Here is a 16304-nt window from a genome sequence, read left to right on the forward strand (position 1 = left end):
CTCTCAAAATGCTGGGATCACAAGCGTGAGCCACCGTGCCCAGCCTCAAGGAAGTCTTAAAAAAAAAAAAATGGTGGTAAGAACATGAGATCTACCCTCTTAAATTTTTAAATGTACAAGGAATTGTTGTCTGTATGTACACTGTAGATCTCTAGAGCTTATCCAAATTGTTTGAAATTTAATGCCATTGATTAGTTACCCCCTTGCCCCAGTCCCTGGTAACTCCACATTTCCCCCTTACCCCAGCCCCTGGTAACTACCATTCTACTCTTTGATTCTGTAAATTTGGCTATTTTAAATACCTCATATAAGTGGAGTATTTATCTTATCATGCAGTATTTATCTTTTTGTGACTGGCTTATTTCATTTTGCCTAACATCCTTAAGATTAATCTGTGTTGTTGCATGTTGCAGAATTTTCTTCTTTTTAAAAACTGAATAGTGTTTCATTCTATGTATTTATTATGTTTCATTTATCTCTTCATCTGTCAATGGACATTTAGGGTTATTTTCACATCTTGGCTATTGTGAATAGTGCTGTAATGAACATAGGAGTGCTAACATCTCTTTGAGATCCTGATTTTAATTATTTTGGAAAAATGCCCCGAAGTGGAATTGCCAGATCACATGGTAGTTCTATTTTTAATTTTTGGAGGACTTGCCATGTTGTTTTCCATAAGTACAGTACCATTTTGCATTCCTACAGCAGTGTGCAAGGGCTCCAGTTTTGCCACATCCTCACCACTTGTTGTCTTTGCTTTTTTGATTATAGCCAACCTGACAGGTTTTGTGGTTTTGATTTACGTTTCTCTGATTAGAAATGTTGAGCATTTCTCCTGTATCAGTTGGTCATTTGTATGAATTCTTTGGAGAAATGTTTATTCAAGACCTTAATTGCATTATTAGTTTTTACTATAGAGTTGTAGGGGTTTCTGGTACATTTTGAAGCCGAATCCCTTATCAGATAAATGGTTTGCAAGTATTTTTTCCCATTCCATATTTTATCTTTTTGCCCTCTTGATTATTTTCTTTGCTGTGCAGAAACATTTTAGTTTGACGTAGTCCCACTTGTCTGTTTTTGCTTTTGTTACCTGTGCTTTGGCTGTCATATCTGTGAAATTATTGCTAAGATCAATGTCATCAAGGTTTTCTCCTATTTTCTTCTGGGAGTTTTACAGTTTCAGGTCATACGTGTAAGCGTTTAATCCATTTTGAGTTGATTTTGTGCATGATATAGGACACCAGTTTTATTCTTTTGCATGTGGATATCCAGTTTTCCCAGAAGCATTTGTTGAAGAGATTACCCTGTCCCCATTGTGTATTGTTAGCGCACTTCTTGAAGATCAGTTGACTGTATACATGTAGGTTTATTTCTGGTCTCTTTGTTCTGTTCCATTGGTCTGTATGTCTGTCTTAATGTCATTACCTTACTGTTTTCACTACTGTAGCTTTGTAGTATAATTTGAAATCAGGAAGTGTAATGCCCACCAGCTTTGTTCTTTTTCAAGGTTGATTTGGTTCATTGTGGTCTTCTGTGGTTTCATATGAATTTTAATATGTTTTTCTGTTTTTGTAAAAAATGCCATTAGGATTTTCATAGGCATAGTATTGAAACTGTAGATCACAGATATGTCTTTACAGAAGTACAAAATAGATATAAATTGCCCTATTTATCGATGCTTCTTTTATACAACGGGAGTAGTAAAAATTATTTTGCATATTATTTGAATTTCACTTATTATCTATCCTGGAGAAACATTGCATATGCATAAGATGTGGTTAAGAATGCCTACTTGTGCATTATTGATAATAGCAAAAATCTGGAAGTGACCTAAATGCCCGTGAATAAAGGGAATTGGTCTGACAAACGGTGGTATTTTCATGCAATAAAATATTGTACAGCTCTTAAAAGGAATTAGTCACATTTATGTGTAACAACATGGTTACATCAAGAAGACATTTTAAAATGAAGAAAATCAAGTTGCAGAACAGCGTATACATACAGTGTAGAATTACAATTATTAATGTAGAATAACTATAAAAAGAATTTTAATAAAAATCAATATATGAAATAGTCATAAGCTTTTAATTAACACAGTTTGTTAATGTGTGGTTATTGTTTAGGGTTCTCGATGCTCTTCTGATGCCAATATGCTTGGAGAGATGATGTTTGGCTCAGTAGCAATGAGCTACAAAGGATCCACCCTAAAAATTCATCAGATTCGGTGAGAAATTTTCTGATTTTTTTTTTAACGAGTCCATTTTTAGGTATTTGGTTTTTTTTAGAGAGAATTTTATATGATCTTCACTCAGATTGAGCTTGTCATACTCCATTTAAAATGTTCTCTGGTTTTAATGCTACCATTGGCAACTATGCTGTGAAACCTCTGTGACTGACTTACACATTTTTATTTATAGTAACTCCAAAAGGCCATTGTGTTTTAGTTTTGGTCTCTCTCTTTCTCTTTTTCTTCATAGTTCCCCTCCACAGCTCATGCTCAGCAAAGTGTTTACTGCTCGGACTGGCAGCAGTATTTGTGGAAGTCTCAATACGTAAGTGCTTATGGATACACGGGGAATTGTATTACTTTAGATGTACAAAGTATGAAAACTAACAAACTGCTTTTAGCACTGAGCACAAGTTCAGATTTTCTATCTTTCCTTAAGTTTAAAAGTTCATGGAGGCCAGATTTCACTCTCAATTGAGTTTAGTTGAGAAACAGGAGATGTGGTTTCTGTTTCTGTGAACTGCTAGAAGCAGTATCTGGAAGTAGAATGTTGAATGGATTTCCGTCTTAGGTCAACATGCTGATTTTCAGTTTTGCGGTACCACACTGAGTTTCCTGAGTTACCACAATCTGTAGGGTTGGTGCTCTTCAATTTTCAGATCCCCTATGAAATTAACCCTACAGACAGGACTGACCTAGGTCAGCCATATTGATATTACACATAATATATACACTATATAATGATAGCCACCAGGGTATTACAAGCTATTAATGCAAAGATTGGAATAGTGAAGCTGAAACAAAGGCAGGCCTGGTGTCAGGATCATGGGCCATGTGCCAGAACCTAGCAAATTACTGGGGCTAAAGTTAGGCAGTAAAAGACCCCAGAGAGAGATTTTGCAGGTGCCATATCAGAGCAAGACTCATTGGCTAGTCAGAGCCCCTGGGGATAACCCAAGGTCAAAGGCAGCAAGGAAACTACTCCAGATTACAGAAATTCTGTACGGCCCCCATCAATTCTTAATGCCTTAAAAATACCTGTTTGGAAGAGTTTTATTAGCTAAGTTTCTAATACCTGTAACTCTTCGGAAGGAAAATAGGAGGTAGTCTTTTTCTCTTTTTTTTTTTTTGAAATGGAGCCTTACTGTGTCACCAGGCTGGAGTAAAGTGGCGTGATCTCAGCTCACTGCAGCCTCTGCCTCTCGGGTTCAAGCAATTCTCCTGACTCAGCCTCCAGGGTAGGTGGGACTACAGGTGCAGGCCACCATGCCCGGCTAATTTTGTATTTTTAGTAGAGACAGAGTTTCACTAAGTTGGCCAGGCAGGTCTCGAACTCCTGACCTCAGATGATCCGCCCGCCTCAGTCTCCCAAAGTGCTGGGATTACTGGCCTGAGACATCATGCCCGGCTGTGGGAGATATCCTTTAAAATATTATGGATGCTTTAAAATATCTTGAAGCCAAAAATACTGATTTTTAAAAGTAGAAATTAGAGACCTACTAAAGTAGAAATTAAAGATTCCGTATTGGAATCACTGATGTTAGCCATAATCACCTGAGTTTTTTCACCTTTTCTAAGTTCTAATGATTCCTAAAATCTCTAGAAAGGATATTTTGCACTAAAAGCATAAAGTACTTTTATTTTTGTTATCCTGAAAGAGTCACTAAAAGAAGTCATATAGGTTATTTGTAATATATTAGACTAAAGATAGTTTTTGGATATTTGCCTAATGATTTATTCTCCTCTTCTTCCTCCTAGCTTCCACCTCTCCCTAACAGATAATTAGAAAATATTTTTAGGTCTAAAATATGAGGGGAAACCTTGTTTATAATCTAAATCAGGTTCAGTAACTTCTTCTTTAAAGATCCAGATAGTAAGTATTTTTGGCTTTGTGAGCCAGACAATGGGTTATAGTTTCTCAGCTCTGCTGTTGCAGCATCAAAGCATTCATACACAGTTTATAAATGAGTGGGCATGGCTGTGTTCCAATAAAACTTTATTTACAAAAAGAGGCAGCAGACTAGATCTGGCACTTAGGCTATAGTTTACCAACCTCTGATTTAAATGATTATATTAGTGAATTTGTAATGCTAATAGGAAGAAACTGTTTTTGTGCTTAAAATTTCATCAGGATGTCCAAAGAATTGCCCTTAAACCATAAAATGAATTTGGAATTAATTTTTTTCTCACCCTCCATAGGCTACAAGATAGTCTTGAATTCATCAATCAGGACAACAATACATTAAAGGCTGATAATAACACAGTTATTAATGGACTGCTTGGAAATATAGGTAAATGGTTCCTTTGATTTTATAAGTTTAAAAAATATTAACAGTGTAACGTGTTTTTTGAAGTTATTCCTTAATAATGCAGATCTGTCATGATAACAAAGAATTTCAAATACTGTAAGTGGAAGAGCCTTTTAAATTGCCAGTATGTATAACATTTATTTGGAAAACATATTTTTCATATATTTGAACACAGTATTTATTTTATCTGATAAAGAGACTGCTTTAGATATATCTAATTTGCCTTCATTGTTTTTCATTGTTAAATTTGAAGCATCTTTGAAAGGTGTCAGTGATAGGAAAAGCCCTTAGTAGTTCTTTGGGCTATTTCAGCTGAGGAAGACTATTACACCTTCTTCCTTCTGTCTTCCCTAACCATAAAAGTCATTTTAAAATGATGCTTGTTTTTGTGACCTGTAATTCAGATGAGCAGATGTTCAAATTTGATGTTTCTTAAAAGATTTATTAGAATAACAATTCATTTAGTACTTTGGTTAGCTGATTGTTGTTATTTAAGTACTACATTTTAAAGTGACAGACTTTCTAAAATTTCTGGTCATTTTTTCTAGACAGTTCAAGTGAACTGCTGCTGTATTGCGATATTTCTGGTGCATAAAAAGCTATATAGTAGCCAAGGGAATGGGATAGCAATTAGAATAGTATTAATATTTCTCTCATTTTCTGTTTAGTAAGAACTTTTATTCATAATTAATTTAAATAAATATTTGTTATATATTAGTAGAAAACAATTTTTTCTTCCAACTTGAACTGTATAACATCCTATTATTTATTTTTTATGATTTGTATTTATTCAAATGAGCAATCGCTTATAAAACACCTATTACTGTGCACTAGTCATAGTGTTAGGCATATACTTTATAATGTGTGTGTGTTATAGAAAAATAGAAGTTCTGCTTTTTCTTAACTCGCTTGATTATTTCATTTTTTTAAATAAAGGAAAAATGTGACAAAGAATGAAATCTTTTTTCTTTATAGTTTGATACTTTTCAAAGCTCAAGGGACTTGTTGAAAGTTGAAAGTAATTATGGGTTTTTGTTTGTTTTTGATTTTTGAGATGGAGTCTCACTCTGTCACCCAGGCTGGAGTGCAGTGGTGTGATCTTAGCTCACTGCAACCTGTGCCTCCCGGGTTCAAGCGATCCTCCTGCCTCAGCCTCCCAAGTAACTGGGACTGCAGGCACGTGCCATCACATCCGGCTAATTTTTGTATTTTTGGTAGAGACAGGGTTTTGCTGTGTTGGCCAGGATGTTCTCGAACTCCTGACTGCAAGTGATCCACCCGCCTCAGCCTCCCAAAGACCTGGGATTACAGGTGTGAGCCACCGTGCCCCAGCCAAAAGGAATTCATTTTAATAACACAAATCCATTATTACTTATAAAGGTAAATTATACTATAGAGGTTAGATATACCTGTCCTCTCTTTTAATGTAGAGTAGAAAATCCATTTTACATACTACTGACTTTAAATAATGAGCAACATTTGCACTCTTTTGATTGTCAGTCAAGGTTTTTTTTGCATGTCTACCATTTCTTACCTTCTTTCAATTTCCAATCAGTCAATCAATCAATAAGTATGTGGTGAGCACCTGTAATATGCCAAACACTCTGTTAGGCCCTGAAGATACAGTGGTGAACCAGACATAGTTCCTGCCTCAATGGATTTATAGTTAGTGGAAGTCAGAAAAGTAATACAACAATTACAGTATACTATAGTAAATTCTTAGACAGGGTTAAGAGCAGGGTGTGATTAAAATAAGGAGAAGCACTCAGTTCAGTCCTGGAGAGTCAAGGAAGGCTTCCTTGAGGACATGAGGCCTAAGGTTGAAGGATTAGCCAGATGGCTAGGGAAATAAATGTTCTGTGAAGAAGCAATAGTATGTACACAGACCTAGTGGCAAAAGATCATAGAGTATGGAAAGAATGTGAATAAATCAGTATGTATGGAGCACAGAGTAGGGGTAAAGTAAATGAAAAAGAAAGAATGGAGCAAAAGCTAGATCACAAAACGCACTGTAGGCCACACTGAGGAATTTAGAGTTAATGCTTGGTTTAGTGTAGTTGGGCACCAGTGCAGGTATGTTGGTTCGGGTCCTTTACCTGTTTTTTTTTTAACGGGTGCCAAAGACAGAGTTAAACATGCAACAGTTGTGTTAGGGGAAATGACTATGTAAAGGAAAATGAGGAAAATGCTGGGAAAGGCTGAGCGACCCATCGAATTGTGATGTGAGTCTGACCATGAATGAAGGAGAGAGGGATAGAGTGTTGACTGGAAGTGTCTCAAGCCAGCTATACAGTTCAAGGGAGGTTTGGCAAGGCCCTGGGAATTATTTGAGTCAAAGTTGGTTGTCAGAAGTGTCCCATGTCTCCCCAAATTGGGCCTGCCTTAGTATACCTACTGTGTTCAACCATTGGCCAGGAGCAGCCTATCAGCTATGTGTCCTTGCACAAATGTGCCAGTGGATTTCAGCAGGGGTTCTTAATCAACATAGTCTTTATAGTTGGAGATCTTTGAGATACATTCTCGAGGCCACCAGGGAGGAATTTTCGGAATATAACAACACAAATTACGTTTGTATCTGTAGAAGAGTATTCTAACTGCAGTAGGAATGGATTCAGGTAAGCACGTGGTCTTGAGAAAAGGCCCATATTAGAAGGCTACTCATGGTACTCCAAATGACAGGTAATGGTACCCACAGTAAATTAGTGTCAGTGGGGATAGTTGTTGAGAAATTCACTAAGGGACATGGAGTGGACCAGATTAGCTAATTAGAAGAGGTGAGGCAAAAGGAAGAATCAAGTTTGGCACTTTGCTGGCTGTTTAATTGCATGGATATTGGTGTTCTTCACTAAGGGGAATAGAAGAAATCAGAATAGATGATTTTAGGTTTAGGCATGTTCAATTGAAAGTACCGGAATATCCAAGTGAAGAAATCCATTGTTGTTAGCTACTTAGATAGGTATATTGTAGGGTATTCTCTTTAATGTAAAAATGGATGAGTGTTTAATAATTTACAAATAATAGAAGTTGACCAGTTAGCTGTATCTTCTGGGGATTTGAGAATCATCAGGACATAAATTATAACTGAAAGCACGGGAATGGAGGATGACCTAGGAAATGTAAAGAATGAGAAGGAAAGAGTGTTGAAGAGGGAACCCTGGGGAATGCTGGCTTTAAGAAGGGGTACGAGGCCGGTCACGGTGGCTCACGCCTGTAATCCCAGCACTTTGGGAGGCTGAGGTGGGCGGATCACGAGGATGGGAGATCGACACCATCCTGGCTAACACAGTGAAATCCCGTCTCTACTAAAAATACAAAAAAATTAGCCGGATGTGGTGGCTCCTGTAGTCCCAGCTACTCGGGAGGCTGAGGCAGGAGAAGAGCGTGAACCTGGGAGGCGGAGCTTGCAGTGAGCCGAGATCACACCACTGCACTCCAGCCAGAGCGAGACTCCGTCTCAAAAGAAAAAAAAAAAGGGTAGGAGAAGAGAAGCACACAAACAGACTGAAACTGAGGGGGAAAAATACAGAGAGTGTGTTACATGGGAAAAAAGTTTACAGTGTAATATAATCAGCATCAGTCACTGCTTATAAGGTAATATAAGAGAATATGTACTAAATTAAGCAACAGGAAGGCTTTTGGTGGCCTAGATGAGCAGTTTCAGTGGGGAGAATAGACATCAGAATTGGGATGACTCAGAATTTGGACTTTTGTCCAAGATGCAAGCAGTGATTCTCAAACTTTTTGGTTTTAGGAGACCTTTACACACTTAGAAATTATCGAGGACTGCAGAGAACTTTTGTTTATGTGGATTACAACTATTGATAAATTATTAGAAATTACAACAAAAAATTGAAGAATATTTAGTAAATCCTTGAAAAATTACACTAATACCCCCTTTCATGTTATTACAGGCCTCCAAAAAATTAGTAAGAAGAGTGGCACTGTTTTACATTTTTATAAGTCTCCTTAATTTCTGGATGAGGATACAGCTAAATTCTCATATCTGCATCTGTATTCAGTCTTTTGTGATACGTTATTTTCATTGAAGTGTATCAAGAAAATGTCTCACACAGATGTGTAGTTGGAAAATGGAGGACTTCACAGACCCCCTGAAAGTTTTGGGGACCCCACGGGTCCTTGGATGACATTTTGAGAACTGCTGAATTGCTGTAGGATTAGATATATGGAGGGTGGTGGAAGAGACTTGACTATGTTTAAGTGTTGACAGCCAAAGGAAATTATAAGGAGCATGAAATTAAAGACTAGAAGTAATAATTGATAGAAGGAGGTTTTTGAAGAAGAATGGGGGATTGGGGTCCTAGCTGACTTAAAGCTAACTTTGGAAGGGAGGGAGGAACTTAGGATTTTTTAATAAGTCCCTAGCACGTTGTAAGACTTGAATAACATGACTATTTAGGCAGGAAGGAGGCAAGGATGGGTGAGAGAGTAAGTTTTGAAGCAGGATGATAGGAAAAAAAGGGTTCCAATCTGGTTAATTCTACTGTGTGTATGTGCATATATGAATGTGCATACTCTAGGAAGCAAAAGTTTTATGCTGAGAAGAAGAGGTAGGGAAGGAGTTTAAAGAAGTAAATAATTTTTGAAGTAACTAGGGAAAGAAAGCTAGGACGAATTAAAGAGCTGACCATTGAGACATGGAAGGATTGCTGTACATGTGCTATAATTATCAAAGTTCTTGCTACAGAAAAGTAATATCTGTTAGCAATTTGAAAACTACAGTTGGCTGGACACAGTGGCTCATGCCTGTAATTTCAACACTTTAGGAGGCCAAAGCAGGAGGATCACTTGAGCCCAGGAATTGGAGATCAGCTTGGGCAATGTAGCAAGACTTTGTCTCTACTAAAAAGTTTTCAAAATTAGCTGGGCCTGGTGGCATGCACCTGGCTCATGGGGAGGGTTGAGGAGGGAAGATCACTGTAGCTCAGGAGTTAGAACTTGCAGTGAGCTACGATTATGCCATTGCATTCCAGCCTACATGACAGAGCAAAACCCTGTTTCAAAAAAGGAAAGAAGAAAAATGCAATTGTCACTTTTTAAAACAGAAAGCCCCCTATTCCATCCTAGATAAATGTCCTTCATGGCTGTTTAGACTATTTTGATGAAGCATAGCTAACAGGTAACCCAGCTGCTTGCTTTCAGGCCATAATGCCCTTCTTGGGTCTTCAGACTGCAATTAACCTTTTCTTGATGAAGCATGTGGCAGCGACTTCTCTTGAACAGCTGGGAGTCCGGTCCCTGAGGAGTGTCATTTGTGTTCCTCCTTCCACAGTGACTGACTCCTGGTTTAGTAACCTTGGTTTCTTCCATTACTTTGTAACTTATCACTGGGTTAGAAAAACCAATTTTTAATGTCAGTAAGATCTCTTTGCTGGTTTTGCACCCTATTGTATGCTGTGTGCCAAGTGCTTAGGTGGTTTTCTCCTCACTTCAGTTGTAGGCACATACTGTAATCTTAAAACAACTTTAAAAAAATAAATTTATTTGGCAAATACAGTTTAGATAGATAACATTATCATACTTTTTCAAATCTTTAAAAATACTGTTTTACATTAGAAAGGATTGAACATTTAAAATAATTTTTACTTTATATAGCAGAAGCTTGTTTTTATTACATATACATTTATTAGTAAAAATACATGAAGTTGTTTGATATAAATCATGACTAAAGAAACATCATCCTGTTTCAAAAATGGGAAGACAGCTTGAATTCTTATTTAGTTTAAAAGTTTCCATCCATATTTGTTGGTCTGCTCTTGTGCTGCCTTAGCTCACCTTTTTTCCCTGACGCATTGTGGCTTCTCTAACAGTCCTCTTTCATGTGTATTTTACGTTTTTGCCATGTAGGTCTTTCACAGTTCTGCAGCCCCAGGCGGGCATTCTCTGAGCAGGGTCCGCTCCGCCTGATCAGGAGCGCCTCTTTCTTTGCAGGTTTGCGATGTGCTGTGTGGGTAGACTAGTTGGTGTGCCCCAACGGCTAGACTCTGTAGTTAAGCTGTGGAAACAAGACAGTAGATGAATGCAATTGGTGAGGTTGTGGTTAAGAAAACATTGCTTTAGAAGTATAAGAACTTAATTCCATTCTACTGAACATGTTCTTAAAGTTCCCAGACACTGAGTTATCAGTAGAATTGACATTTTTATGAAATTTTGGTTTGCCATTTCTCTTGTGGCATAATGATTTTAACTTTAGAATCTGAAACCAAAACTTAGTATGAACTTTATTTCTTATGATACCACTTGGAATTTTTAATGTGACACTGTCTTGTTTCCATGGCTGAGTAGCTTCTGTACCATAGTTCACCAATTGCAGAAAATTATCCTATCTTGTTATTATTGTAAAATTTCTGATCTACACTATTCCATAAGAACAATTTTTCTTGGAGCTAAGATTTAGATGAACAAGCACCACTGTAATGCTCTGTAAAAGGCATACATGACTGTATTTGCTTACATAATCAAGTTGATGATTGTAGAGTGTGTTCATGTGTATATATCCAGGATTCTAATCATATACCTTGTTTCACACGTTTTAGCAGATTACCTAACATCATAACCTTTTAGTGGAAATTATTAGAATATGAACATATTTACTCTTCATTGTGCTCAGATTGGTATCAATTTAGCCCTTCTTGTTTTGAATAATATTTTCTTTCCCTATAAATATTAGATATAGCAAATACATATTTATAGAAAACTTGGAAAACATTTTTAAAAGGCAAAAATATGTATTAGCTGTTTTATCAGCCAGAAATTTTAATTTTTAAACACAATTGGGATCATACTATTCAAACAAATTTCTCAATTTATTATGGAGAATTTTGAAACATACATTGTTATAGGCAGAAACAGTACAGTGAACTATGATATACCCACCACTTGGTCCCAGCAAGTGCTCATACTGTTCAGTAGCTTGCTTTTTTTCATTTGATAGTATATTATAAATATCTGTCATTGAATATGCTTCTAAAATATGACTTTTAGTCACTCCTTGCTTCTTTAGGTATTATGTTTTAGATTCTCATACTGTGTATCAAATCTTCACAGAGCTCTCAAAGCTTGTTCAACTGAGTAATAGCTCTTGGTGTTGGGTTGGTGTCATGCTATCGAAAAAAATAAGGGAATGCAATGAGATGAGCATGATTTTGTTTGCTATTTAAAAGGAGCTGTTCATCCACCTGAATAGCAATATATTTTATAACTGACAGTTTCATCTTTATTTATAGTTCACAGCAACCCAATGGACATGCCTGGAAGAGAGCTCAATGAGGACAGAGACAGTGGCATAGCACGGTCTGGTAATGTCAGGTTCTTGTATTCAGTTTTTTATGAGATTGCTGTTGGCATTGATTTTCTTTTTTGTCCCTTCGTTTATTATCAAATTTGTTCATATTGATATTAGCCTTACAAGAGAACTGTGGAAAGATCAGAGCGAAGTCTTGTAAATTTAACATTTTTCATGTTTACTTTTAAGTGTGCTGAATAGAATAAAGCCAGGATGAACTAAAGCCAGAGTAAAGTACACTGGTTGAAGCTTAGTGAGTATAAAAAGAAAAGCATTGGTCAGAAAACTGCTTAGAAACTGTAGTAAAAAAACCACATTTGCTTATATTTGCTTGCTGCTAACTAAAGTTTAAATTGTCATATTGTCTCTTGCCCAGAAAAGCACAGGCATTTTGAATCAGTGTTATGCTTTTTTTTTTTTTTCAAATATGGACTCTTCCAAAATTTGTAGGTCTAGCAAACATTTATTGAAACATGGTGGACATTAAAAAAATTAAAGCCCAGAGTCTGCCTTTAAGGGACACATAAGTATGGAGTCTACTAGGAGAAAAATTAGGAAAATCATCTGTCTAGTTCATTGTGTGATGCGTTTAGTGTTAGGCCTGTGCAAAAAGCTTCAGAGAAAGAGCACTACACTTAGCTTGGGCAAGGGGCAGGGATGCCAACAAAGCTTTACAGAATAATGATGATTGAGTTGTATTTTGAGAAATAAATAGCAATTATCCAGGCAAAAGCTCAGAAAAAAGACATTTTAGCTAAAAAGAAAAGTGTGTGTTGGGGCATAAGTAAAAGGAGAAGTAATTTTAGGCTTGAATTACTGTTGGATATAAGAAACTTAATTCAGTGTGATAGCATGTGTTGTTACATTATATGACTCTACTGTCGAAATTGTTCTGTGATTCAGTTTTGAGTATAAATGAAAAATCTAAACTTGCCATATATTGGAATCCCTGGGTGTGTGTTAGAATAACAAGGAGAAGTTTTTAAAAAAATTCAAGTGCCTGAACTCTACTTTCAAAGACTCTCATGTAACCTAGAGAAGGCATCTCTAGGCATCTGTATTTGAGAAACAAAACAAATGCAAAACATAACACTTGATTCTAATGGATAGCTAGGGTTGCCAACCACTACTCTAATAATAATGGCTTGTGTTTTTCAAGTAATGTCATCTTTCTTTTCTAATTGAGTTTCTTATTTTTGTTTTAAAGAATCTAGAGTATATTTCTTTTAATACCCTTTGCTTCTATGTAATCTAGAGATTTAGTCTTCCCTGGCAGGAATTTAATTCTCATTGTTGAAGATTTGAGAGATGATAAATTAGTTTATTTATACTTATATTCTTTATAAATTGAAGTGTCTGGCTAGACTGATCTGTTAGGCTGCTTCAAGTTATTGGATTAATATATGCCATTTAAGTTAATGTATATTTTCTTCTTTTTCTAATAAGAGTTACTTTTAATATTAGAATGCAGTGAAATGTATTTTTTCCAGACTTAGGACAGCATTTTATTTTTCACTGAAGTCACACCCAGATTTAGTTGCACATACCCAGTCTTGGACTACAAGGTTTTATAATACTAACTGATAAAATATGGTCTGCATTTAGAATCTGCATTCTAAAGTAGTTTAGAATGAGTTCATTGATGGTCTACATGTTTGCATGGCACACACAGCTTTATCCTCTGTCATTGAATTTGTCAGAATTCAAATGAATGGATCTTCATAATGAAAGTATCTCAGTTTGTAGTGCCGGTGTCCAAAATAATTTATCATCTGACCTGTACCTTTTTAATAGTGATGATAATAGTCCCCTGTTTTGAATATACATTTTCAGTATGTCCTTATGATCATAAAAGATAGAGGTCTGGAATATTGCCAAACTAAAGCAAGCCCTTAATGGCAAGTCTTATCCTCTCTAAATCCAGTGGGGGAAAAGCCTAATGAAAATCCCCTAGCCTAATGAAAAATCAGCAGTTGTAGCTCTTAACACCTCAGGCAGTAAACATATCTTACAGATTTCAGAGAAGTGTTTTGGGAAGGGATAATCCCCAAGATCAGGGGATTGCAGCCGTTACAGAGTGGAGTCTGCTGGAATGTGTTTGTCACCTTAGATGCTCCAGAGAGCATTCCTTTTTTGGAGCTTAGTAGGTATAGTCATGATTCTTAATTAAAAGTGGTAGCTTTGACTACACGTGCACACGTGATCCGTGAGTACTTGTAAATGACCTCTTTAAATGCCGTTCAAGGCCGGGCGCGGTGGCTCAAGCCTGTAATCCCAGCACTTTGGGAGGCCGAGACGGGTGGATCACGAGGTCAGGAGATCGAGACCATCCTGGCTAACACGGTGAAACCCCGTCTCTACTAAAAAATACAAAAAACTAGCCGGGCGAGGTGGCGGGCGCCTGTGGTCCCAGCTACTCGGGAGGCTGAGGCAGGAGAATGGCGTAAACCCGGGAGGCGGAGCTTGCAGTGAGCTGAGATCCGGCCACTGCACTCCAGCCTGGGCGACTGAGCGAGACTCTGTCTCAAAAAAAAAAAAAAAAAAAAAAAATGCCGTTCAAACACTTATTTTCAATAGCTTGTTCTTAAAATCAGCTGCATTAAGTTTGAACAGCATCAGATTTCCTTTAATTTCAGAACTAAAAGGATTCAGCTAAGTTAGGGGACAGTCATCCAGTGGCCAAAGGGATAATGCCTTGTTGTAAAGTATAATTTTCTTCTGGAGTCCCTAGAGGGGAATGCCAAAAGGGGATTGTCTCAGAGTTTTTTGCTGATACATTGCTAATATATGATTTTTCTCACCTGAGACCTTGCTCCAAGAAGGATGTGTTCTTTTAATGGACAATTTGAGAGGCTCATGAAGCAAAATCAAGTTTAACTTAACCTATTCGTAATTTTGTTAAAAAAAATTTGTCATTATGCTTAGTCATTATTGACTTATACTTGTTGTTCTTCTGACTTAACAGCATCTCTCAGCAGCTTGCTGATCACTCCATTTCCTTCCCCAAACTCCTCACTTACCCGAAGTTGTGCCAGCAGCTACCAGCGACGTTGGCGACGCAGCCAAACAACAAGTTTGGAAAATGGGGTATTTCCTAGATGGTAAGTTGGAACTTTAAACACAGAACAAGATTGAATAGTTCCTTAAACATAATTTTATATGGATTTTTAGAGCCTGGACTTGTATTCTGTGTATTTTAAGTTTGAAACTGAAAACTTTTAAAATTTACTACATTTAAAAAATTGTGGTAAGTTATACATAACAAGTTACAATTTTAACCATTTTTAGGTGTACAGTTCAGTGACATTTGTTTAAGTACCTTCATATTGTTGTGCAACCATCATCACCATCCAACTCCAGAACTTTTTCCTCTTCCCAGCTGAAACTCTGTATCCATTCAGCATAACTCCTTATTTCTCCCTTCCCTTCCTCTTTTACCACCATTCTGTTTTCTGTCTTTATGAATTCATACAAGGTATGAATGAAATCATGCACTGCTTGTCCTTTTGTGTCTGCCTTATTTCATTTAGCATAATGTCTTTAAGGTTTATCGATGTTGTAACGTGTCAGATACTCATTCCTTTTTATGACTGAGTAACATTCCATTGTACATACATACCACATCTTGTTTATCCATTTATCTATTGATGGACACTTGGGTTGCTTCCACTTCTTAACTATTGTGAATAATGCTGCTATGAACATGAGTGTGCAAATACCTGTTCAAGTCCCGTTTTCAGTACTTTTGGTTATATATCGAGAAGTGGAATTGCTGGATCATATAGTAATTTTGTTTTTAAATTTGTGAGGAACTGTCATGCTGCACACTGTTTTCCGTGGTTACTGTACCATTTTACATTCCCACCAGCAATGCACATTGGTTCCAATTTTTCCATATCTTCACCAGCACTTATTTTCTGTTTTTTTGATAATAGCCATCTTACTGGGTCTGAAGTGGTTCCTCATTGTGGATTTCATTTGTATTTAATAATTAGTGAAGTTGAACATCTTTTCTATTCTTTTCTTTTCTTTCCTTTTTGAGTCGCCCAGGCTGGAGTGCAGTGGCACAATCACGGCTCACTGCAGCCTCAACCTCCCTGGGCTCGGGTGATCCTTCCACCTCAGTCTCTCAAATAACTGGAACTACAGGCTTGCCACCACGCCTGGCTAATTTTTTTTTTTTTTTTGTAGAGATGGAGTTTCACCATGTTGCCCAGGTTAGTAGAACTTCTGGTCTCAAGTGATCCACTTGCCTCAGCCTCCCAAAGTGCTAGGATTACAGGCATGAGGCACCACATCCAACTTGAGCATCTTTTCATGTTCTTATTGACTATTTGTATATCTTTTTTAGAGAAATGTGTATTTAAGTCCTTTGCCCATATTATAATTGTATTTTTTTTTTGCTTTGTTGGTGAGGTGTGGAAAATCTGTATATATTTTAGATATTAATCCCTTATCAGATATA

General features: G+C 36.9%; 1 protein-coding gene across 3 annotated transcripts in view; it reads left to right on the forward strand.

Annotated features, from left to right (window-relative positions):
• Positions 1–16304, forward strand: part of FNIP1 (folliculin interacting protein 1) — a 155126-nt gene that overhangs the window by 75517 nt on the left and 63305 nt on the right. For 2 of the 3 annotated variants that reach the window (XM_033181332.1, XM_033181335.1), the window contains exons 4-9: positions 2124–2224; positions 2478–2552; positions 4427–4518; positions 10402–10485; positions 11781–11852; positions 14805–14940. In XM_033181332.1, coding sequence (XP_033037223.1) covers positions 2124–2224; positions 2478–2552; positions 4427–4518; positions 10402–10485; positions 11781–11852; positions 14805–14940 — 560 coding nt within the window. The remainder of the gene's footprint in view (positions 1–2123; positions 2225–2477; positions 2553–4426; positions 4519–10401; positions 10486–11780; positions 11853–14804; positions 14941–16304) is intronic. The other variant, XM_033181334.1, reaches the window with a different exon arrangement.

This window comes from Trachypithecus francoisi, unplaced genomic scaffold, assembly GCF_009764315.1.
Source record: "Trachypithecus francoisi isolate TF-2019V2 unplaced genomic scaffold, Tfra_2.0 Lachesis_group2, whole genome shotgun sequence".
Lineage (NCBI taxonomy): Eukaryota > Metazoa > Chordata > Mammalia > Primates > Cercopithecidae > Trachypithecus > Trachypithecus francoisi.